At 37.2% G+C, this 23,802-nt stretch overlaps 1 protein-coding gene across 1 annotated transcript in view; it reads right to left on the bottom strand.

Annotated features, from left to right (window-relative positions):
• The window catches only part of LOC133176481 (neurogenic protein mastermind-like), a 40,574-nt gene that overhangs the window by 14,564 nt on the left and 2,208 nt on the right, over positions 1-23,802 (bottom strand). The window contains exons 2-9 of the mRNA XM_061311603.1: positions 10,828-11,260; positions 7,154-7,261; positions 5,506-6,628; positions 4,560-4,587; positions 3,143-4,391; positions 2,740-2,933; positions 770-817; positions 342-517 (exon numbers count right to left, since the gene is read on the bottom strand). Coding sequence (XP_061167587.1) covers positions 342-517; positions 770-817; positions 2,740-2,933; positions 3,143-4,391; positions 4,560-4,587; positions 5,506-6,628; positions 7,154-7,261; positions 10,828-11,260 — 3,359 coding nt within the window. The remainder of the gene's footprint in view (positions 1-341; positions 518-769; positions 818-2,739; positions 2,934-3,142; positions 4,392-4,559; positions 4,588-5,505; positions 6,629-7,153; positions 7,262-10,827; positions 11,261-23,802) is intronic.

Genomic DNA, 23,802 nt, shown 5'->3' with positions numbered 1-23,802 from the left:
GTATGGACTGTAGTACGATCTTTTATCTTTGGAATACAGTGTGGCTAGGGAATTGTTGTGTTACCTGTATGGATAATAGTACAGTCAGCTATGGTATGGATCGGGGGGGGGGGAGTCTACATGTCATTTGTATGGATAGTAGTACAGTCACCTATGGTATGGATCAGGTGGGGGGGGGGGGGGGGGGGGAGAGTCTACATGCCACCTATATGGATAGTAGTACAGTCAGCTATGGTATGGATCAGCAGGTGGGGGGGGGGGGGGGGGGAGTCTACATGTCACCTATATGGATAGTAGTACAGTCAGCTATGGTATGGATCATGTATGGGTGGGGGTCTTACCTGTATGGATCATAGTAAGGCCTCCTTTCATAAGGATCAGGTGGGGGTGGGGGTCTTCCGTAAGGATCATATCTCCTGTAGTATGGGTCATATCTATCATAGTATGGGTCCCTTCGTTCATAATAAGGGTCAGGTGGGCCTCCATAGGTGTCTCTTCTTTCAAACCGGCCATACTCCTACAATGTTGAAATAAATTCTGAATAATTAAAAATAAAATGAGCTAACTATACATATCTGGACTTGAAATTTTTTTTCGCATTTATGTAAAGAAATTTTTTAATTTGAGTTAAAAGCTTGAGATACAATATTTTTCTTTTAAAATCTCTTAATATTCACAATGCAAAGCTGAATATTTATTTAAAATTGATATTAATTTTTTTTCTGTATTATAAGTTGCGCATTTTCACAATGATTTCAATATGACATACATCTGCTGGTTCCCCTCTGAAAGCCTCCCGTTCTCTGTCATAGAAACCCTGCCACAACAAAAATAAACAAATCTATATGATACAGATCTATACACATACAGATGTGTTTGTGAAACACTGATGCTCCCGTATGGCAGCTTATGGCGAAGGTTAAAGTTTCTCAAATGCAAGTCAAAATCCAGGCCAAAAGATAAAAAATGTTGGTACCCAAAGAAAGGTCTTGTCTTGAGGAATATACCTGTGAAATTTGAAAGCCCTAGCTGCAACTGTTCAAAAGTTATGGCCAAGTTTAAAGTTTTTCAAAAGTAGGTCAAACTCCTATGTCAAGGTCAAAGTGGTTGGTATCCAATGGAAGGTGATGTCACAAGGATTACATATGTGAAGTATGAAAGCCCTAGCATCAACCATTCAAAAGTTATGGCCAAGGATAAAGTTTTTCAAAAGTAGGTCAAACTCCTAGGTCAAGGTCAAAGAGGTTGATATCCAGAGGAAGGTCTTGTCACAAGGAATACATATGTGAAGTATGAAAGCCCTAGCTCCAACCATTCAAAAGTTATGGCCAAGGTTAAAGTTTTTCAAAAGTAGGTCAAACTCCTTGGTCAAGGTCAAAGGGTCATAGAGGTTGATATCCAAAGGAAGGCCTTGTCACAAAGAATATACATGTGAAGTTTGAAACCCCAAGCACCTACTGTTCAGATGTTATGGCCAAGGTTAAAGTCTCATAAAATTTTGCAAAAGTGGGTCAAACTTCAAGGTCAAGGTCAAAAGGTCAAACATGATGGTACCCAATAAAAGGTCTTGTCACAAGGAATACACATGTGAAATATGAAAGTCATAGCTCCAACCAATCAAAAGCTATGGGCAAGGTTAAAGTTGACGACAGACCAACAGACAAACAGACAGGACAAAAACAATATACTGATGGGATCTTTCAATCCAGGGGCATAAAAATCAATTTAATCAATTCATTCTGAATTTTTAACTAGTGGTACTTTAAGAAGAGCTCACAAAATGATTTGACTACAATGACATACTCATTGTTTTGCTATGGGAAACCCCAAATATCTGTCCCATCAAAATGTGAAATAGGAAGTGTGCTGTGTAATAAAGATTCTAGGAAAGTCTGTCTAAATTTTATTCAGTGGTATAGGAGGAGTTGTGGATAAAAGATAGGTATCTTCATTGTTAAATAAAGAATGGCAGAGTCTATGTTTTGCTATGAAAAGTACCACTAAATAGGTGGTGCAAAATAACTATTAATAGAGATTCTTGAAAATTTCATTAGATTGCATTCAGAGGTGTAATAGGAGTTTTGGATAAGGGTAGGCTATCCCCAAGTGTACCAAGAATGGAAAAGTCCATGTTTTGCTATGAGAAACCTCAAATCTGTTGATCAACACATAAAATAGGTGTATATTGGCACTATGTAATAAAGATTCTGAGAAAGTCTCATTAAATTTTATTCAGTGGTATTCATATAGTATAAGTTGCATATAAGAGATGGGTACCCCAAATAAAGAAATGGCAGTGTCAATGTCCTATTTTTTGTTTTCTTTGGACAGATCATGATAACTGAGATTTCCAATTGCAAAACATGGTTACTACCATTAATTCTACAACATTGGGATGCCCACCTCTTTTCTGCAACTACTTCTATAATAGGAGGTTGCAATGGACTTATGTAATAAAGATTCTGTGAAAGTCTCATTAAATTTTATTCAGTGATATAGACGTTGCAGATAAGAGATGGGTAGCCCCAAGTCTTATAGATGAATGGACGGAAGGATAGACACCCCCATCAATATTAACCCCCCCCCACTTTTCAAGCAGGGGGTAAACATATAAAATAAGGTTTTAAAAACAATGTAAAGGATATTTACACAAATTTTACAAATTTTGTGCAAACTGTATCACACTGTGCTTGATTTACAATGGCAACCTTGGTTAAATAAATCAAGTATATGTCTGACCTCTCTCTGTCTCTGGTCATGTCCATAGGGGTCGGAGTACTCAGGTGCGGCTTCATCCTGATTTGCAGAGTATGGCTCCCTCTGACTCATTCCTCCCCTCCCTCTGAATGGTCTCCTGGCACCTCGACCACGGCCCCTCCAGTTAGGACCCCATGGAGCCTGCCATACATCCTCCCCATCCTCAAAACCTTCAACTTAAGAGTCAACGTACAGAATTGAATTTCAATTGTAGATAACCTTTCTTGAACACATAAAAATGTGTTGTTTTTTTTTTTTCTCAAATGCACTCAATTAGATATTACCATTTCATTTTTTTTTTATATTCTAATTAAAAAGCAAAAAAATAACAACATATTTATTGAAAACTTATGCTGTAAAAATAAAACAGGCAAAAAATCCAAACCTTGAGGATGTTCCTCCTCTTGTGGCATATTTTGAGGTTCATTGGAAGCATCTGAAAACTGTTTTGGCTCTAACTGGTTTGGACCTGGCCCTCTAGGACCTGGGGCTCTTGGTCCCTGTTGATTTGGATCTGGGCCCCTTGGACCTTGTTGGTTGGGACCTGGGCCTCTAGGACCTTGCTGGTTTGGCCCAGGGCCTCTTGGACCCTGCTGATTTGGACCAGATGGTCTAGGTCCTTGCTGGTTTGGCCCAGGGCCTCTTGGACCCTGCTGATTTGGCCCAGATGGTCTAGGTCCTTGCTGGTTTGGCCCAGGGCCTCTTGGGCCCTGCTGATTTGGCCCAGATATTCCAGGTCCTTGCTGGTTTGGCCCAGGGCCTCTTGGGCCCTGCTGATTTGGCCCAGATACTCCAGGTCCTTGCTGGCTTGGCCCAGGGCCTCTTGGACCCTGCTGATTTGGCCCAGATGGTCTAGGCCCTTGCTGGTTTGGTCCAGGGCCTCTTGGACCCTGCTGATTTGGCCCAGATGGTCTAGGCCCTTGCTGGTTTTGTCCAGGGCCTCTTGGACCCTGCTGATTCGGCCCAGATGGTCTAGGCCCATGCTGATTTGGTCCAGGGCCTCTTGGACCCTGCTGATTTGGTGCAGATGCTCTCAGTCCTTGCTGGTTTGGCCCAGGCCCTCTTGGACCAATATGATTTGGACCTTTGTCATTTGGAGCAACACTTCGAGGTTCATTCTGAGGTGGAAATGGGGGTCTTTGACCTTGTCCTTGATTAGGCCCTGCCCCAGATGGTCTAGGTCCTTGATTAGGTCCTGGTCCCCTGGGTCCAAACTGGTTTGGTCCAGGTGCTCTTGGCCCTTGATTTGGCCCTGGTCCTCTAGGCCCCTGTTGATTAAGACCTGGTATCCTTGGAGCTGATTGACCAGAAGCCTGAGGTTGTGATCCTGGGCCTTTCTGCTCTTGTTCAGCAAGCAGCTGACCTTGTTTTTTCAAACTTTCATCAGATTTTTGCTGCTGACTTGCTTTATTATCCACAGCTTGTAGTTTAGGGTCATTATTTTGACCTGGCTTTTTCAGTGGGGAACCTGGATCCTTCTTTGAAGTATCTGAATCTAATTTGACTGGAGTTTTTTCTTGATCTTTCTTTTCACCAGAATCACTTGCTTTCTGTTCTAACTTTTTAAGTTCATTGAGAGTTTCTTGCTGTTTTCTCAGCTTTTCTATTTCACTAGATATATTTGTTGCTCCACTCTGAAAAAAAGAAAAGAAAACAACATGGAACTATTTTTTAGTATTAAATTACTGATATAGAAGGTTGTCAAAAGATAAGAAATTTTAGTAAGATTTCCAACAGGGAAGTATACTTAAATAACATGTACATTTAATTTTGTATAATTTAGACAAAATTATAAACTTTACCTTGGAGATTTCAGTCTGACTATTTGATCTGAAAACAAAATAGAAGTTGTTATCATGATGATTGTGTAATTTGTATGTTATTAAGACTTTAATAATGTCTTTATAAATTGATTAAAAATAATCTTCATCTAGAAAATAACAAGAGGTCCATGGGCAACAATTTTCACCTTAATCATCACTTCTGCAATGCTATCCTTGAGTAGAAATGATTTTTAAATCATTTTCCTATTAATTCCCATGTAAACTTTTCACACATTTCGGCCCCACCTCAAGACATAAATGAAACCTGAATCTAGAACTGTCAAAAACCACTGGTCTTATCAATAAGGCTGGTAAAAAAATTGTGTAGACCAATAACTTACACAGGTGAAGGTAAAAAATAACAAAAAAAGGCCACATGCCTGATCAGATTTGTTAAAGGGTGAGAATACGAAAGTGCCAGACAGAAAACCTTTGAAAAGAATAAAGGGCATTTTGGTGCAGTTTATTATATTTCTTTCTGTACAAAAAAGGTCTGACAAAATTTGTCAGGTCTGACAGAACCTTTAGCTATGTCAGACCAAATGTCTGACAATGATTTAAAAACTTTAACTACTCTGTGAATCTATGCTGTATGGTATGGAGATGGGTGTATCTCATTGTGACTAACTGGTGTTTTGCTGCTCTTAAGATTTTTAAGACCTCTATTGTGATCCCACCTAGTAGCCCCAGGGTCAATGGCTTGAATCTTCACTTCTTAAGATGCTTACAAATCAATATGACTAATTTAGCTCTGATGGTCATAAGAATTTTATTTAAGATTTCCACAATAAATTACTAAGTAAAAATATGACACCCTATTAACTGTAAGACAATGCTAACATCCAGTTACGGATTAGAACAAAATTTCTCCCTTCAATAAATTTGTTTTTTGAGGGTAGAAATGTGATTAGTTGATCTGACTTACCCTTCCTGTATTTCCTGCTTCAGTTCTTGTGACATATCTTCAGTGGACTGGTTTCCTCCCCTTCCCTGTAGATGTTTCTGAAGCCAGGGCTGCTGTCGACTTTTAGCCTCCTCCTGCTGTGTTGTCCATCCCTCCCTCTGCTGGCTCTGTTGATTTCCAGGAAATCCAAACCTTGGTCCTTGATTCTGCATGTTCCTCCCACCAAACCTCTGATTCTGATTTGGGTTGTTGAAGCCTTGCTGGAGGTTCTGTTGATTTGGATCATTTCTCTGGAATCTGAACCTTGCATCTCCTTGTCCACGATTAAACCCAAACCTAGGTCCACCCCTGCCTTGTCCAATGGGAACATTATTTGGATTTCTCTCAAAAGAATTGCCATACTGCTCCTCTCCTGTCTCATCTTGCCCTCCATCAAATCCCTCCTCCTGGTCCTGGTTTGTGAAATCCATACTCATCAGAGGGACAGGACCTCCTCCCCTTCCACCTCGCTGGTTACCTCTTCCACCACGACCTCTTGGAGGTCTCTGACCTCTTGCCATTCCTCGACCAAAATTCTGTTGTTCCTGACCTCCACCAAATCTATCATTTCCTCCCATTGGTCGAGGCCCACGAGGGCCTGCAGCATGTGGTCCTCGAGGTGCATACTGATTCATCTGGTTCATCAACTGGCTCCCCTCCTCTTCATAATCTTCATCCTCATCCAGATCCATTCCTTTCTCCTCATAATCCTCCTCCTGATTCATTCCTTGAAAGTTGTTATTGAAGTTACCTCTGGGTCCTTGATTTTGATTCATTTGGGGCCTGAATTGATTCATCTGATTCTGAGGGCCTCTTGGACGGAAATCTTGTCGACCTCCTCTATTCATCTGGGCACCTCTAGGTCCTGACATCTGGTTCATTCCTCCCCGAGGACCTGGACCTCTAGGGCCTCCAAACTGACTTTGAGGGGCACCTGCCTTATTCTGAGGGGCACCTGCCTGGCTCTGAGGAGCACCTGTCTGGCTCTGTTCCTGATATAGCATTTGCTTTCGTCTCTGAATGTCTGCCCTTTTATCATCCATTTGTTTTTGGTATGACATCCACTGTTGTTCATATTGATGAAATTGATCTTTGTTTGGATGATCTAAGAATACAAAACCAAATGTACATCTCTGTGAATTGGCTATATAAAAATTGATTGTACATCATCGTGAATGGGCAATACATAAGATTAAGTGTGCATCTTAATGAAAGGGTTATATATAAAATAAATTGTTCATTGTTGTGTTTGGGCTATATATAAATCTAACTGTACATCATTGTGATTGGGTTAAATTTTCTTTTTACTCTGATTTTTGATTTCCTGAGTTTCCCTTCATTGATTCCTACTTACTCTGATTTTTGATTTCCTGAGTTTCCCGTCACTGATTCCTACTTACTCTGATTTTTGATTTCCTGAGTTTCCCGTCATTGATTCCTACTTACTCTGATTTTTGATTTCCCGAGTTTCCCGTCATTGATTCCTACTTGCTCTGATTTTTTATTTCCCGAGTTTCCCATCATTGATTCCTACTTGCTCTGATTTTTGATTTCCCGAGTTTCCCATCATTGATTCCTACTTGCTCTGATTTCTTATTTCCCGAGTTTCCCATCATTGATTCCTACTTACTCTGATTTTGTTCCCTCCAGTCATCATACTGTTTCTTCCACTGCTGGTATTGCACATCAAAATCTCTCTCCTCTTGTGAAACAGCTTCTATCCTTTGTTGAAGATTTCCTACAATGAACAATTATACCAGTAACTAACAATAGAACACCATTTCTAGCTTTAATTTCATAAAGTGTAGATTGAGCTGAAAGATATTGTAAATAAAAGCTTTCTCTATCAGGCCTTTAAATGGCCTCTAAAATTTAGGCGCCAGCTGGCACCTTATCAAAAAAAAAAAAAAGTCGCCAATGCAAATTTTTAGTCCCCAGGCCATTTTTGTACGGCGCCAACTTTAAAAGTTAATAGAATATAGGGACCCATGACATGCCTAAGAAAACAATTTGGCGACTTATAGAAAAATTTTAGGCGCCAATCAAAAATTTTAGGCGCCATAGTGACTAAATTAGTCACTATTAGAGCCCTGTCTATGTGCTAGCGTATTTTCACACGTTAACCCTACCACTTTAGGCAGGAGTCTACCGCTTTTCTACGCCATCTCCCACCTACCACTTTTATTAAAATATCTGCAGCTTTTCTACAAAATCTGTTTTTGGTTCGCTTGGGTAGCCATTTTGAAGCCACTCGGTCATAAAATCTTGGTGGATTGTAATGATCTCGCATGATTTGAACTGGGAGCATAAAATGCTTTTTTTTCATAATGAGGAGCATAAAATGCTTTTTTTTTTAATACTAAGGAGCATAAAATGCCTTTTTTTCATACTGATGTTAACACAGATTTCAAGCACACGTTCTGACGATGACTGGTGCACACATCTCCTCGATTACATTAGTAACGACAAATTTCCTCAACATCCTGTCAAGAAAAAGGGAGACACAGTATTCTAGAACCTAGATGAAAACGTGTGACTTCATTCATCAAAGTGAAAAGGGAATCAGCATTCATGAAATATGGAGATAATGAACAGTATTTAAGCTCAAAGTCCATGAAAACAATACAAATTGGGAGCAGAGCAAACACGGACCTTCAAAAACAAAGTGGGATCAGGTGCCATGGAGGAGTGAGCATCCCCTGCCAACTGGTCACACCAGTCGTGTGCTCCTTGTCATGATCAGTAAATAACAGAAAAATCCGTCGACAATTCAGTGTGTAAATAATGGCTTAACAATTAGTATGAAACATAGCTTATCAAAGATTACGAAGTTCACCTCGACGAATGTTATCTTTAAGTAAGGCAAATTTCACATTTTTTTTTTTATTTAGTGTACATCCCAAGATCAGTGTCCATGCAAGTTTGGTTTAAGTACGACTTATAGTTACTTGGAAATAGACCTGTTCAAAAAATGTTTATCCTGTTTACTAATCAAGAAAATTTTGGTCAGTTCCAACATCCAAAGTGAGTCTGGAAGTTTTCATCCTTAGATGCACCATCTATGCAAGTTTAATCATAACAGGCCATAATGTTATATAGCTACTCCAAAAAAATTATCCTGGTCACTCATCTGGAAAATGTAGGTCAGATTCAGAATCCAAAGCAAGTCTGGAAGTGACCATCCCTAGCTACATCATCCATGCTAATTTGCCAATGGTTAAAATATGGCTAAAATTCACTCATGTGGAAAATCAAGGTCGGATCCAGCATCCGAAGCAAGTGTGGTAGTGTCCATCCCTAGATGCATCATCCATGCAAGTTTGGTCCAGGTAGGGCTAATAGTTACTTGGGTATGGATCTGCTCCAAAAACTTTAACCTGGTCACTCATCTGAAAAATCTAGGTCAGATCCAGCATCTGAAGCAAGTGTGGTAGTGTCCATCCCTAGATCAATCATCCATGCAAGTTTGGTCCAGGTAGGGCTTATAGTTACTTGGGAATGGACCTGCTCCAAAAACTTTAACCTGGTCACTCATCTGGAAAATCTAGGTCAGATCCAGCATCTGAAGCAAGTGTGGTAGTGTCCATCCCTAGATGCATCATCCATGCAATTTTGGTCAAGGCAGAGCTTATAGTTACTTGGGTATGGACCTGCTCCAAAAACTTTAACCTGGACACTCATCTGGAAAATCTAGGTCAGATCCAGCATCCGAAGCAAGTGTGGTAGTGTCCATCCCTAGATGCATCATCCATGCAAGTTTGGTCAAGGTAGGGCTAATAGTTACTTGGGAATGGACCTGCTCCAAAAGCTTTAACCTGGTCACTCATCTGGAAAATCTAGGTCAGATCCAGCATCCAAAGCAAGTGTGGTAGTGTCCATCCCTAGATACATCATCCATGCAAGTTTGGTCCAGGTAAGGCTTATAGTTGCTTGGGAATGGACTTGCTCTAAAACTTTAACCGGGATGCCGACGCTAACGCCGGAGGTATAGCATAAGCTTCGTCGAGGTGAGCTAAAAATGTCTGTCAGAATATGACTTGATAGATTTTATTTGCTGACGAGGTCATTGTATCGACCATAGAACTTATGAAATGATGACTTTAAACAAGACTGTTGATATTCTTGTTTCATCAGCTTGTTTGTCAAGAACTTACTTCGTTTTAGAAATTGTTCATACGTAGAGCATGCTCTTGTGTATTGAATCAACTGAGAGATATACATCCCCTTTGCAGGTGATTAAGGCATACTGCTGCATAAGTAAGGGAAATTGAAGATTGAAAAGTTTGAGTCATCACATTTATCATGAAGCTTTGTTGTTAGAAAAGTTTAAGTCATCACATTTATCATAAAGCTTTGTTGTTAGATTACCATTAACATCTTTTTCTGGTAAAATATATAAATATGAAACAGATGTGTCAGACTCTGTGGTACCTTTTATTTCAAACTCACTGGGATATATCCTATCGACATATGAATGGAAATAATTATTGTTATTTGGTAATATGTTGTCGATATATCTAAATGTTGAGTTGAAGGCCACAGCAAGAGATTTCTTTTTCTTGTGTTTAAGAATTTGAATAAATTCTGCTTCATATGAATACAAAAATAGGTCTGTCTCTCTACTTTCACTTTTGTCATCCCGGGAAATCCAGATTTTTTTAACGAAATACAAAAAAGTTTTAGATCTCAATTATATAATGACATCTTTTGCTAAAAATATTTATTTGTGTAATTTATGTAAACAGTGTTTTTGTCCTCTTTTAAAATAGCACTTGATATTTTATTTTAATTACTTCAGTAGTCATTTGAGGCAATATCTACAAACATATCTCAAACTCGAAGCGTAAAACACTGCGCCAATGCTACCTCTTTTGATGTCTGAATCTCCCCCTTTTTCACCATAGTAGGTTGACATGTATGATAATTTTCAAAGTTTAAAAAGAAAATTTATTCCCTTTTTCTGCAGTGCCTCTAAAAAGCTCTTTCTATAAGATACATCAGTTATTTCTTCTGTCATAATTATATATAAAAAAGTTTTGACATTATAAAAATAAAATTGACTATTAGATAACATAAAAGTAAAACATAGAAAAGATTCAATTGGTATCATCTGTTGATAAGAGAGATATCACCTGATTTAAAAAAAATCTTCCTGCCACATTTGAAGTTGAAATTTTTGGAGTGAGAAACTAACTAATGATTTTTTGTCTAATAGAATGACTTATTTTTTCATAAGCTTTGTTGTTATTCTGTAAAAATACACAAGAATACATATATATAAACACAAATTTTGTGAAAACCAACCTGAGGCTCCAGACATCTGTTGCTGCATGCCTCCATGTTGCTGCAAGCCACCTTGTTGTTGCATGCCACCTTGTTGTTGCATGCTTCCCTGCTGCTGCATGCCACCTTGTTGTTGCATGCCTCCTTGCTGCTGCATGCCACCTTGTTGCATGCCTCCTTGCTGCTGCATGCCACCTTGTTGCATGCCACCCTGTTGCTGCATGCCTCCATGTTGTTGCATGCCACCTTGTTGTTGCATGCCACCATGCTGCTGCATGCCTCCATGTTGATACATGCCACCCTGTTGCTGCATACCTCCCTGTTGTTGACCCCATCCCTGTCCTGCCCTGTGTTGCTGTGTCCAAGTTTGTTGCTGTTGCCATTGTGCTGCTTGTTGCTGCAGTTGAGTCAGTTTCTGTTTTTCTGCATCAGACATGGGCTTCATTTCTTTCTCCTGATAAAAAAATAAGAACTTGATTCCGTCTTAATTTATTTGTTACAATGATGAAGTACTTTTGTTTAGATTATATTTTCATTCTTGTGTCTGTCGCCCACATGGTAACAAAAGTGGTTAAATCTTATTCTAGAGTTGCGGAGTAAGGAGTTGATCCTTAAGTCTCAGGTTCAAATCCCACTGCGGGACACTGAGACCTTCCCTTCGCTTGAGACTGTATTAACCAAGATCCCCTGTTGCAGTAGGTGCATGCATGAAAAAGATCCTCACTGTTCAATGGGCATAAGTGCCCAGTACAGGTCTGAATTCGCAGCCCTCCACTCGCATGTGGTGGCATCTCAATATGACTGAAAAATTCTTGAAGGGACGTTAAACAAACCAACCTAGAACCCCCCCCAAAAAAATGTAATCGACCCTGTAATCTAAACATTAAAACAAGAAGTCTGCGAGCCAATGCTCACTAATAATTCCCCGCTCTGATGTGAATACACAAGTTCAGTTATGGATAAACAAAGTGATAATCAGGAAATTGACATTGGATTAGTAAAAAATGAATCCCAACATATGGCATGCCTAAACAAACATTGTGTGAAGATTTCAAGCACCTGCAATGAGTAGTTGCTGAGAAAACTGCGACCAAAATTTGTTATGTATAGTACAGACAGATGCAGGGATAAACAGGAAGTTGACATTGGATTTGTACCAAAATGAATCCCATTATATGGCATGCCAAAACAAGATTGTGCTAAAATTTCAAGCATCTGCGATGAGTAGTTGCTGAGAAAACTACGACCAAACTTTGTTATGTATGGTACGGACAGACGCACGGATAAACAGGAAGTTTACATGAGATTCGTACAAAAATGAATCCCACCATATGGCATGCCTAAACAAAGAGTGTATTAAAATTTCAAGCATCTGCAATGAGTAGTTGCTGAGAAAACTACGACCAAAGTTTGTTATGTATGGTACGGACAGACACACGGATAAACAGGAAGTTGACATCAGATTAGTACAAAGATGAATCCCACCATATGGCATGCCTAAACAAAGATTGTGCTAAAATTTCAAGCATCTGCGATGAGTAGTTGCTGAGAAAACTACGACCAAAATTTGTTATGTATGGTACGGACAGACACACGGATAAACAGGAAGTTGACATCGAATTCGTACAAAAATAAATCCCACCATATGGCATGCCTAAACAAAGATTATGCTAAAATTTCAAGCATCTGTGATGAGTAGTTGCTGAGAAAACTACAACCAAAATTTGTTATGTATGGTACGGACAGACGCACGGATAAACAGGAAGTTGACATCGAATTTGTACAAAAATAGATCCCACCATATGGCATGCCTAAACAAAGATTGTGCTAAAATTTCAAGCTTCTGCAATGAGTAGTTGCTGAGAAAACTGCGACCAAAATTTGTTACGGACAGACAGACACACAGACGGACAGACAGACAGACACACAAGGGTAAAAAAGTATACCCCCCTCTCCTTCGGAGCGGGGGTATAAAAAATCAATATTGTCATAAGGGTCACATGATGTAATCCCATTTGCCCCCTGAAGTTAAATTTTATAAGTGCATGTATATGAAAAATATATAAACATCTCATTTTGAATTATTTGCATCTGTAAATTCTGTTATTTTTTCTTAAGTAAAAGTTAAGTGTAATTACTTTTTTTTTTAAAAAAGGAATTAAAGTTTACTTTAGTTATGAGCATTTTTGAGATAAAAGGGAGTTTTGTGACGTCGAATCATGCAGGTTTTGTTCCGTCATATTAACCAAATACTGTACTACTAAAATATTACTTTGAATGAATAAATAAATCTGGTAATAAAGGTGATAAATGTGCTTTAAGTTAATAGCATGCCATTGGGCATTTTAATAGCCTTTTCATTGCAAAATACCATCTGTGCATCCCAAACATATCTATGATATCGCATCAGACCTAACATCAATCAAAGTGAGACCTGGTTTGGATCTACATTTAGTCAATTTCTGATTTGCTTTATTAGGCATATCATAAGGGAGTAATAAAAAACCATCAACTTTCCAATAGAGAATACCTCAACAGTGAGGATACAGAACTTATTAACCAAAAGTTACTCCTCATTTTCAAAATATTTATAGCTGTATAAAAAAAAACTTTTTTGCACTATAAATTTATATCCCATTTGGGCAATTAGTCCCAACCAGATGAAGGTATGAATGTATGTGAATAATGCTATGTGCTTATGTAGCTGTTGAATGGTTGGTGTAACCTTTCCTTCTGAGAATTATTTTAAACACAATCACTTGGCAAATATACATGAATTCTTTGTCAATCATAACAATACTTTGATATCATTTTCTGTTTTTGTCAAGTTGTAGAGATTGTCCCTTTACGGTATATAAAAATACTAAAGGTAAGAAACAAAATCTTGTAAACACACAGGGTGCCCTGCTTTGAGGGAGATTCTCAATGTTAATACATGTACAACATAACCAATAAAATTTATACAAGAGGCAGTTCAGGGAGATGTTGTTTTACAAGCCTTACAGGTTTACACTTGGTCAAAACTATTCATTTACCCTAGATTTAAGTTAACAGTATTTTCCCAATTTTCTTTCATTGGCAGCCCAGCGATTTTTTTTTCTACTGATTGGGAATGGGTCCAATACCAATTCAATTGTGAAAATAACATCAAAATAGACACTGATAGAACAACAAGAGGCCCAAGGGCCTTAACAGTCACCTGAGTACAATACAACAATTTAGAGGATCCATAGAGTATTAAAATGAAATGAAAGGTGAAGCTTTGATGCCCAAAAGCAAGAAAAATAGGGTGATCAGGATCAACAAAATAATTAGTCTACTATTCATTAACAGTTCATAAATTAGGTTCTAATCTGTTCCCCATTTATCACTATCACCATATAGTATATTAACAAACTATCAGTGCTTTTGTACTATTTTAATTCCTTGTTGTAATCTCTTACATTGGCCTCTCTTGGTCTTTGATGAACATTTAATAAGACAAGTTATTTTTGTCTCATTTTTATTTATCTATTACTTACAAGTCCACATGATCATTAAAACTATGAAAATACTTTTTGTATTATACAATAAAAGTTCTTGCATAATTCTCTTATTTTATTAATTTTTCAAGTACATTATTTACAATGATTAATTATCAAAAGTAAATGGCAAAGGGGAATAACTCCTCTCAGTAGAATGCAAATTAATTGAGCCCTGGCTAGGACCAGAACACTTGACCAAATGGTCCAGATGTTCAAAAATCTGGTAAAAATACCCTTCCTTATTACAACTTTTACACTTTTTGCCTCTGATATGCCCAAGTGCAGAGAAAATTTTTAAAGAAATAATGCATTTTCACTACAGATTCACTATATTATCAATAGAGCCCCCCCCCCCCCCTCCCTTCACCACCGAGAAACACCAGAGCCTCTCACCCTGGGACCAGAAGTTTCAAGTTTGCTCATCATAAGTAATCACTTTGTTTAACTGCTTAACATTAAGGAGCTGACAGGATTATTTAATAGAATTAATGCATTTTCACTACATTATCAACAGCCCCACCCTTATACCAGCACATCTGACCCAGGGGTCATGCAATTCACTGCTCTGGAAGAAGCACTCTTGCTCATCATAACTATATACTTAGCTTCTTTGCTTTTTAACCAGAAGCAGAAAAGAATATTTTCAAAGAAATTTTGATTTTTCACTATATAATCAATAGAGCCCCCCTCCCACCTTTTGACCAGAACCCTTGACCCTGGGGCCATGAAATTCACAATTTTAGAAGAGGCATCCTTGCATATCATAACAATGTACTTAGTTTGTTAAAATAGTACCCAGGGGCAGAGAAGAAGATTTTCAAAGAAATAATTCACCTTCACTGTAGGAGCTTTATAGCCCCACCCTAGTACAAGAACCCCTGTCCCTGGGGCCATGAATTTCACAATTTTGGAAGAGGTGTCCTTGCTTATGATAACAATGTACTTAGTTTGTTTAAATAATACCCAGAAGCAGAGAAAAAGATTTTTAAAGCATTAATCCTTTTTCACTAGATGTAATAAACAGAGCCCTGCCCTAACATCAGAACCCCTGACCCAGGGGCCATGAAATTCACAATTTTGGTAGAGTTACTCTTGCTTATCATAACTATGTATTTAATTTGTTTAAGTAATACCCAGGAGTAGAGGAGAAGATTTTCAAAGAAATAATGCACTTTCACTATATGATCTATATATCCCCCCCCCCCAGCACCAGAACCCCTTACCCTAGGGCTATGAATTTCACAATTTTGGTAGAGTCACTCTTGCTTATCATAACTATGTATTTAATTTGTTTCAATAATACCAAGGAGTAGAGAAGAAGATTTTTAAAGCATTAATGCATTTTCACTATGTAATAAACAGAGCCCTGCCCTAACATCAGAACCCCTGACCCAGGGGCCATGAAATTCACAATTTTGGTAGAGTTACTCTTGCTTATCATAACTATGTATTTAATTTGTTTAAGTAATACCCAGGAGTAGAGAAGAAGATTTTCAAAGAAATAATGCACTTTCACTATATGATCTATATAGCCCCCCCCCCCCCAGCACCAGAACCCCTGACCCTGGGGCTATGAATTTCACAATTTTGGTAGAGTCACTCTTGCTTATCATAACTATGTATTTAATTTGTTTCAATAATACCAAGGAGTAGAGAAGAAGATTTTTAAAGAAATAATGCACTTTCACTATATGATCTATATACCCCCCCCCCCCCCAGCACCAGAACCCCTGACCCTGGGGCCTTGAATTTCACAATTTTGGTAGAGTCACCCTTGCTGATCATAACTCTGTATCTAATTTGTTTAAATAATACCCAGGAGTAGAGAAGAAGATTTTCAAAGAAATAATGCACTTTCACTATACGATCTATATAGCCCCACCCTAGCACCAGAACCCCTGACCCTGGGGCCATGAATTTCACAATTTTGGTAGAGTCACCCTTGCTTATCATAACTATGTATTCAATTTGTTTCAATAATACCCAGGAGTAGAGAAGAAGATTTTCAAAGAAATAATTCACCTTCACTGTAGGAGCTATATAGCCCCCCCCCGCCCCCCCCCCCCCCCCCCAGCACCAAACTCCTTACCCTGGGGCTATGAATTTCACAATTTTGGTAGAGTCACTCTTGCTTATCATAACTATGTATTTAATTTGTTTCAATAATACCAAGGAGTAGAGAAGAAGATTTTTAAAGCATTAATGCATTTTCACTATGTAATAAACAGAGCCCCGCCCTAACATCAGAACCCCTGACCCTGGGGCCATGAATTTCACAATTTTGGTAGAGTCACCCTTGCTGATCATAACTCTGTATCTAAATTGTTTAAATAATACCCAGGAGTAGAGAAGAAGATTTTCAAAGAAATAATGCACTTTCACTATACGATCTATATAGCCCCACCCTAGCACCAGAACCCCTGACCCTGGGGCCATGAATTTCACAATTTTGGTAGAGTCACCCTTGCTTATCATAACTATGTATTCAATTAGTTTCAATAATACCCAGGAGTAGAGAAGAAGATTTTCAAAGAAATAATGCACTTTCACTATATGATCTATATAGCCCCGCCCTAGCACCAGAACCCCTGACCCTGGGGCCATGAATTTCACAATTTTGGTAGAGGGCTCAATGCTTATTACAATCATGTCAACAGTTTGACTGCTTGATGTCCAGGAGTAAAGAAGAAGATTTTTAAAGATTGCATTAATTTTGATGGTTTTAGCCCCACCCCTCAGGCCCCAGGGGGGCAGGGACCATGAAATTCACAAATTTTGTTCCCCTTCACACATAGATGCCATATGCAAAAATTGGCTGAAATTGGTTCAGCGGTTTCAGAGAAGAAGCTGAAAATGTTCAAATGTTAACACACGATGCACGACGGACGACGCACGACGACGGACGAAAACAGATAGCAATAGGTCACCTGAGTGACTCAGGTGACCTAAAAAGGAATTTTCTGTCACAACAACAAAGTATATTTATTTTACATTTATTCTAACTTAATTAACTATTATTGCATGTTTTAAAGAACAAGCAATCATTGCTTTCCCTCGTTGTTACATTTTCATGCTTTCAAGTTGTCAAACATAGGTAATCAGAGATTACAGAGCTCACCTCAACAAATGTTTTCTTTAAGTAAAGCAAAGCCCCAAACTAATAATCTAGTAGTGTGCATCCCTAGATGGAACATTTATGCAACTTCGGTCCGATAGGGCTTGCAGTTACTTGGGAATGGACTTACCTAAAAACTTTAAACTAGTCACTCATCCAGAAAATGTAAGTCATATCCAGCATCTGAAGCAAGTTTGAGAGTGTTAATCATGTGATGCATCATCCATGCAAGTTTGGCTCAGATAGCTCTTAAATTTTACTTCAACCTGGTCACTCATCCGGAAAATGACGGTCAGATCCAGCATCCAAAGCAAGTCCAGTAGTGTGCATTCTTAGATGTATCATCCATGCAAGTTTGTTCAATATAGGGCTTATAGCTACTTGGAAATGAGACGTGCTTCAAAAACTTTAACCTGCTCTAAAACTTTAACCTGCTCCAAAAACATTAAAATGGTAATTCTTCAGCTAAAATTGCAGCATCTGAAACCTTGACTGGTACAATGAAACATACTAGAAGCATCCTCCATGCATCTCTGATTAATATAGGGCACAGAAGTACCTGAAAAGAAAACTGCACCAAAAACTTTAACCTGGGACGCTGGGTGCCTTGCCATTTCATACTTTCGATTTAAGAGGAAGTGAGAAAATGTCATCGCACTTTGTTCTTTAACAGTTGAATTGGGAATTTTTAGTCTCAAAATTGGGAAAAATTAACGTTTTTTTGGCATTGGAAATGGTACCATTTATTGGTACCTGCAGTTATTTAAGGGGAAAAAAATTGCTGCAGCCAAACAGGAGGTTTTAAACGTTGGTTGCGGAAAACATCCAAGGAGTTCCAATTATCTATCTCTGGACAGGGATTTATCAATACCTTCTCAGGGGCTGAAATTTGGCCCCATTCCCAATCAAAATGACTTCAGATTTTCCCAACTTGGCAGTATTTTTTCCCAATTGGTGAACAATGCTTTTATATTTAATTATCTTGGAAAATCACAGAGTAAAATTCTCAGATTGTCTGTAATTTTCATCTTTTTAACTAATTTAGCAAAGCTACAGTCATAACACGTTCAAAAACACTGTAAAAACATCGCCAACTTTTAATCCAAATTTCCTCTGTTTTTCTGAAAATGGTGATATTGTGTAATTATATAGATTTATTTAGTTATTTCCACCTACTCAATTGATCTACAAGTGAATGGTAAGAACTGTAGGCATTATTTTTGATAGAAAAATATATTTTCAATGGTTTAATACATGTTAAAAGAGGACTTTGAGAAAATGTGTACTTAGTATAATTTTTTGCAGAAGCTAGTTTATAATCTACATAAACAGATTCTATAATGACCTAAATTGGAATCTCATACACACATGTACTACCCTAAATTGTATAGGTAAATACTTTATACTCATTGAAGTCAATTTTACTTTTATTAGTCTATTTAATTCATAATTGATCTTGTTTGATGAAGTTGGATCATATTTAATTGTCTGTTTGGTTGCTCAAATTAGAATTTATGCTGAAATGTTAAATGAATTGCACCTGAATACATGATTTAAGCAGCATTTTTAATTTTTCCCAATTTCATCAAATAGCCAATAATTTTTTCCCAATTCTCCCAAAATGGCGTTTCCCAAAATAGGCTGATACAGTACAGGCCACGAGTTTTCCCCGAAAAACACGGGGCCCCGTGGACCGCAAGTCCACGCTTTTGCGTGGACCTCGATTAATGTCGGCGTCTTTGAAGTTAGGATGGCTGCGCACCGTGTAACACGGTGTGTACGCGCGGTGTATCACAGTGTCCCATTAAGATATCACGCAGAACTTAAAAAAAGTATTCATTGTCGTTGTTTAATCAATTATATCAATTTCCTTTGAAATAATTTTTTTTTTACTTTTTTCTTAAATATTAGTTCCTCATTATCGATATACAGATATTTGAACAAATAAGATGTCCTAAAATCTAAGATCCACGTGCTCGTGCCCAGCACCGAAAAGGCAAAGTCTTCAAATGTGTACACACATCCATGTAAGTCGTGTTTCAAAACCTAGTTATACGAGAGAAAAAATATGTTCGGTAAACTATTATAACGCTTAGAAGGAATAGTGATTACACTTTCGTAAATAAATTACCTGGTTGTCTTTTCTTTCGATTATAGCTGTGTTCATTTTAATTACAGTCATTTTCATCTATTTTTTTTTGGCACGTATGCATTCATATGTGGTATTTATCAGATGCATATTTTATTTTATAAATCATTTCTACATAAAGAGAATTTCTAAAAAAAAAATACCTAAAATAAAATTTAAAACGTGTCAGATACAAGCACATAATTCATAAACTCTTTGATAATTTAAGGATTATTGCAGTCTGTAATGTTGTAAAATATGGAGGTAAATATATATCACACACACAAAAAGTCGAGTTTTGGTATACTGTACATATATTACCTTATCCTGAAATTATTTAATGAAAAATGTGTCGAACGGCTTGCGAAAAAAAAAAATCAATTACATGTAGCGAATGTAGTTCGGGGATGTACATGCATAGAATAAAGCTTCTCTTATGATCAAAGTCTTTGTAAAGTTATTATCATGGTTTTAGAGAAAAAAAAATATATAGTTACATGTAGTAAAATCCCTGGCCTCTTTCAAGCTATTACGTTCGTTATCCCCCCCCTCCCCTTCTAAATTAATCGAGAGTCTGCTGATTTTTTTTTATGTTACATTATTTTGAAATAAAACAACCATAATCTAACAGGTTACATGTTTATATGTGTCTGAAAAGGAATAATTTACAAAGTAAGTTTGTAATCAAGCCAAAGTACACGTGTGGTGGCGTAACTCGGTAGATGAATTTCGCTGAAAGTCAGTTTAGTGAGTTATACACTTGATGTGGTAAAAGACGAAAGGTGTGATAAACACACAGCGCCCCCGGCCCTCCGGCTCTGTCCCAATATATTTTTAAGAAAGGTGTGAACTCGGAACTGACCATAAGAATGTTTCAAATCACAAGACTTTCCGTGTAAACAGACTTTCTGGGCCATCTAGCGTCGTGCGATTTTGATTGACAGGTATAGCACGAGGATTTCGTGTGTAACCAAGAACAACATGTTGCAACTGGGTTGACTATGAAACAATGTTGCAGAATTTAAATAGTATTATAGAATGGTTAATTGTGACTTTGGTAATGTAAATAAAATGAAGAATTAATATTATTATTTTTTTTTTAACAGATTTATGTGAAAGGGGGTTAAAAGAATCTCTCTCTCTTTCTCTCTCTCTGATTTTTTTTTTTTTTACACACTTTTCAATTAAAGAAAAACTTATAAAATACTTACACTGAAAGGGTTTTAAAACATAAATACTAGTTTATAAAAAGAAAAAAAAAAACGTCGGTAGAAATACGCGTCGGCATTATTAAACGAAGAATTAAATGATTTTTTTTTCTTCAGACTTATGTGAAATGAAAGGGGGTTAAGAGCATCTCTCTCTCTCTCTCCTTTATCTCTCTGACATTGTTTCTTTACATAATTAAGGAAAAAACATATTAAATTCTTACACTGAAAGGATTTCTAAAACAGAATTTATACTTACTAGTTTATGTAAAGAATTTATTCTGTTACGAAAAATACGCACATTATTGTACACAGGAATTTTGCTCTCGATTCTCGCTTATAAATTCAGAATAATATAAGATTTACAAAATAAATGTGCACTACACAAGAATATAAATGCTTGGTTTGTACACTAAAACAAATACATGCAGCTCAGATCGTATAACACATGTAACACTGATCATGCCATTTCTTCGTTACGTGATTACGTGGGATTAAATTCTTCAGACATTAAAAATTTCAATCCAAGTAATAATTTTAAAAAGTAACTAAACAACTTTACAAAATATGAACTTCTGGGCGAACGGTAAATTGAACTCCATTTAATTTTTCTGTTACTGATATTTAATCCTGTTACATGTATCATTAGTACAATTCAGAACACGTAATGTCTTCTAGATTAGAAAACGATAATTATACACTACATATAAATCAATGTGCTAATTGTTTTAAAATCTTAAAATATTTTATCAGAACAAAATTATTTTTCTCTGTAATGTTATGGACACGGTGCGGCACGGAGGGAATTTTTTGGGCACGGTGCGACACGGGGTACATTAGCAGGGATTTTTCTAGACACGGTGCGGCACGGTGTGCCTACCTGTGTATTTCAAATCCACACACACCGTGCTACACCGTGTACACGGTGTAACACAGAGCATTTCACACGGTGTGTTTTCCACCGTGCAACGGGGAAAACTCGTGGCCTGTACTGTAAATCCCTGCTGGATTTTACATTACACTAAACAAAGTAGTACATGATGACCACCTGATTGGCTGCCAGTGAAAGGAAGTCTGGTGAATAATCCTGAATCTAGGACAAATAAGACATTTTGACTGGGTGTGACTATAAGGGGCTTGTAACACAACATCTCCCTGAACTTAACGAATTTAATGTTAAAATTTTATGTCCTTCGAAGCCATGCACCCTGTGTGTTAAATTTACAAGATTTTGTTTTTCACCTTTGGTATTTTTATATACCGTAAACACGCTAGCCTATGTCTAAAACTTAAAAAAAAAAACAGAAAATGATACCAAGTATAGAAGTATTGGTATGATAGACTAGGAATTCATGTATATTTCTGATCATTATTTGCTAAGTTATCTCAGAAAAAAATTCTCAGAAGGAAGGGGGGGGGTACACTAGCTGGAATGTTTAAGCATTAAAATGATATTATATCCCATTTAGCCAAAATAAAATATACCTTTGTTTCCCCTAATGCAACCGACCCACTGAAATCGAGCTGACTGAAATTTTTTTTTTAACAAAATTATTCAAATAATTTTGTTCTTATTTATTAACTTTATAAAATAAAATTTCATCAAAATCCATTTTTTATAAGAATTTTTGTTCTACTCTGATTTGGCACCCACAACATGTGGTCACAGAGGGTTAGCTGGTGTTATAAAACAAAGGCGATGTATCAATCTTAATATGTCTTATTCGAATCCTACACTCTTGAAACATTTCGTGAATTAAACATGTTAAATGAATCATACCATGACTAAGAGTGCTTCGATGGTATTTACAAATGTGTCTTCTAAAATTAACTTATGTAGTAAACATGGCAAAGCCTGCCTCATGAGCAGATGAGGGGCCCATCTTGTGTTTACATTTCAATAAATTTCACTGTTTGATCTAATAAACAGTTCATTTACTATATGGGACCATGGAAGTTGTAAATAATTACCGGTATGTCTTTGTATAATCATTTCAGCTTGATAATAAAATCGAATTCGAATGTTCTTCATTCCTTTTATCTATGGGTTAAACTTCGTGACTAAAACATTAGATATATGGTATTTTTATCATTTATAGATATGGTTTGGTTGAAGTAAATATTGTTTATACATGTACACTTTCCAAATTATGTTGAAATCTTTAAAATTGGCATTTGGTATGGCTTCCTGAGACGTCTGGTGTATTTTTCTTTAGTTAGGCCCTAAGAAATAGGTTGTTTCTTTCCTTTAAAATCCCTTTAAAAATTGTTAGGCTGACAACATTTGAACATCTGCCTAGTGGAGGGCTTCAAATTTAGACTTTTACTCGGCACTTATGGCTGTTGATCATCTTGAGCATCAGTAAGGGATCCTTTAAGTGCCAACGACACTGGACCTACGTTTTAATGGTCTCATTCAACTGACCAGTCTCCACGTCCCACATTAGGACCCTTGACTCAAAATAAGTTCCTAAATTACGTTGACTTCAAAAATGAAACACGACAGTCTCTTCAATCACTGCACCACACAAGGCCCTTAATATATTTACCTGTGTAAGCACCTGAATATGATATCTTGTCTTTTTGTATAATATTTGATTTCAATAAATTTACACTGGTATGAGATAATTCACTAGTTCAAATGAATAATATTTGTGAATTACTCAGTAATTTACCATACATGTTGCTTTTAAATTTCATTTGTATGATATTCGGTTTAAAAATAGGTTTCTTTTGTTATTTCTTACTTATAAGGATATTATTCAATTTTTCAGAATGTATTTGCAAAACTTTTGTGAGAAAAAAATAATTTACCTATCTACCTACCCAACTTGAGATTTTAGGGTCGGGTCAGGGGAAACAAAGATTTTTAATGATGGCCTTTGGGCTCTTTTAGTTTTACCCCAAACGGGCTATTATATCCCATTTGGGAAATTGGTTACAACCTGTCTTACCATGCAAGGATTTATCAATGCTGATTTAACTACCGGTAAAAGGTACCCTTCCCCTTTGAAAAAAAAT

The sequence above is a fragment of the Saccostrea echinata genome, unplaced genomic scaffold (assembly GCF_033153115.1).
Source record: "Saccostrea echinata isolate AGI-Se365-2 ecotype Australia unplaced genomic scaffold, CSIRO_AGI_Sech_v1 ptg000002l, whole genome shotgun sequence".
Taxonomy (NCBI): Eukaryota; Metazoa; Mollusca; class Bivalvia; order Ostreida; family Ostreidae; genus Saccostrea; species Saccostrea echinata.
The sequence above is the reverse complement of the archived record's forward strand: the minus strand, read 5'-3'. Positions and strand labels throughout refer to the sequence as shown.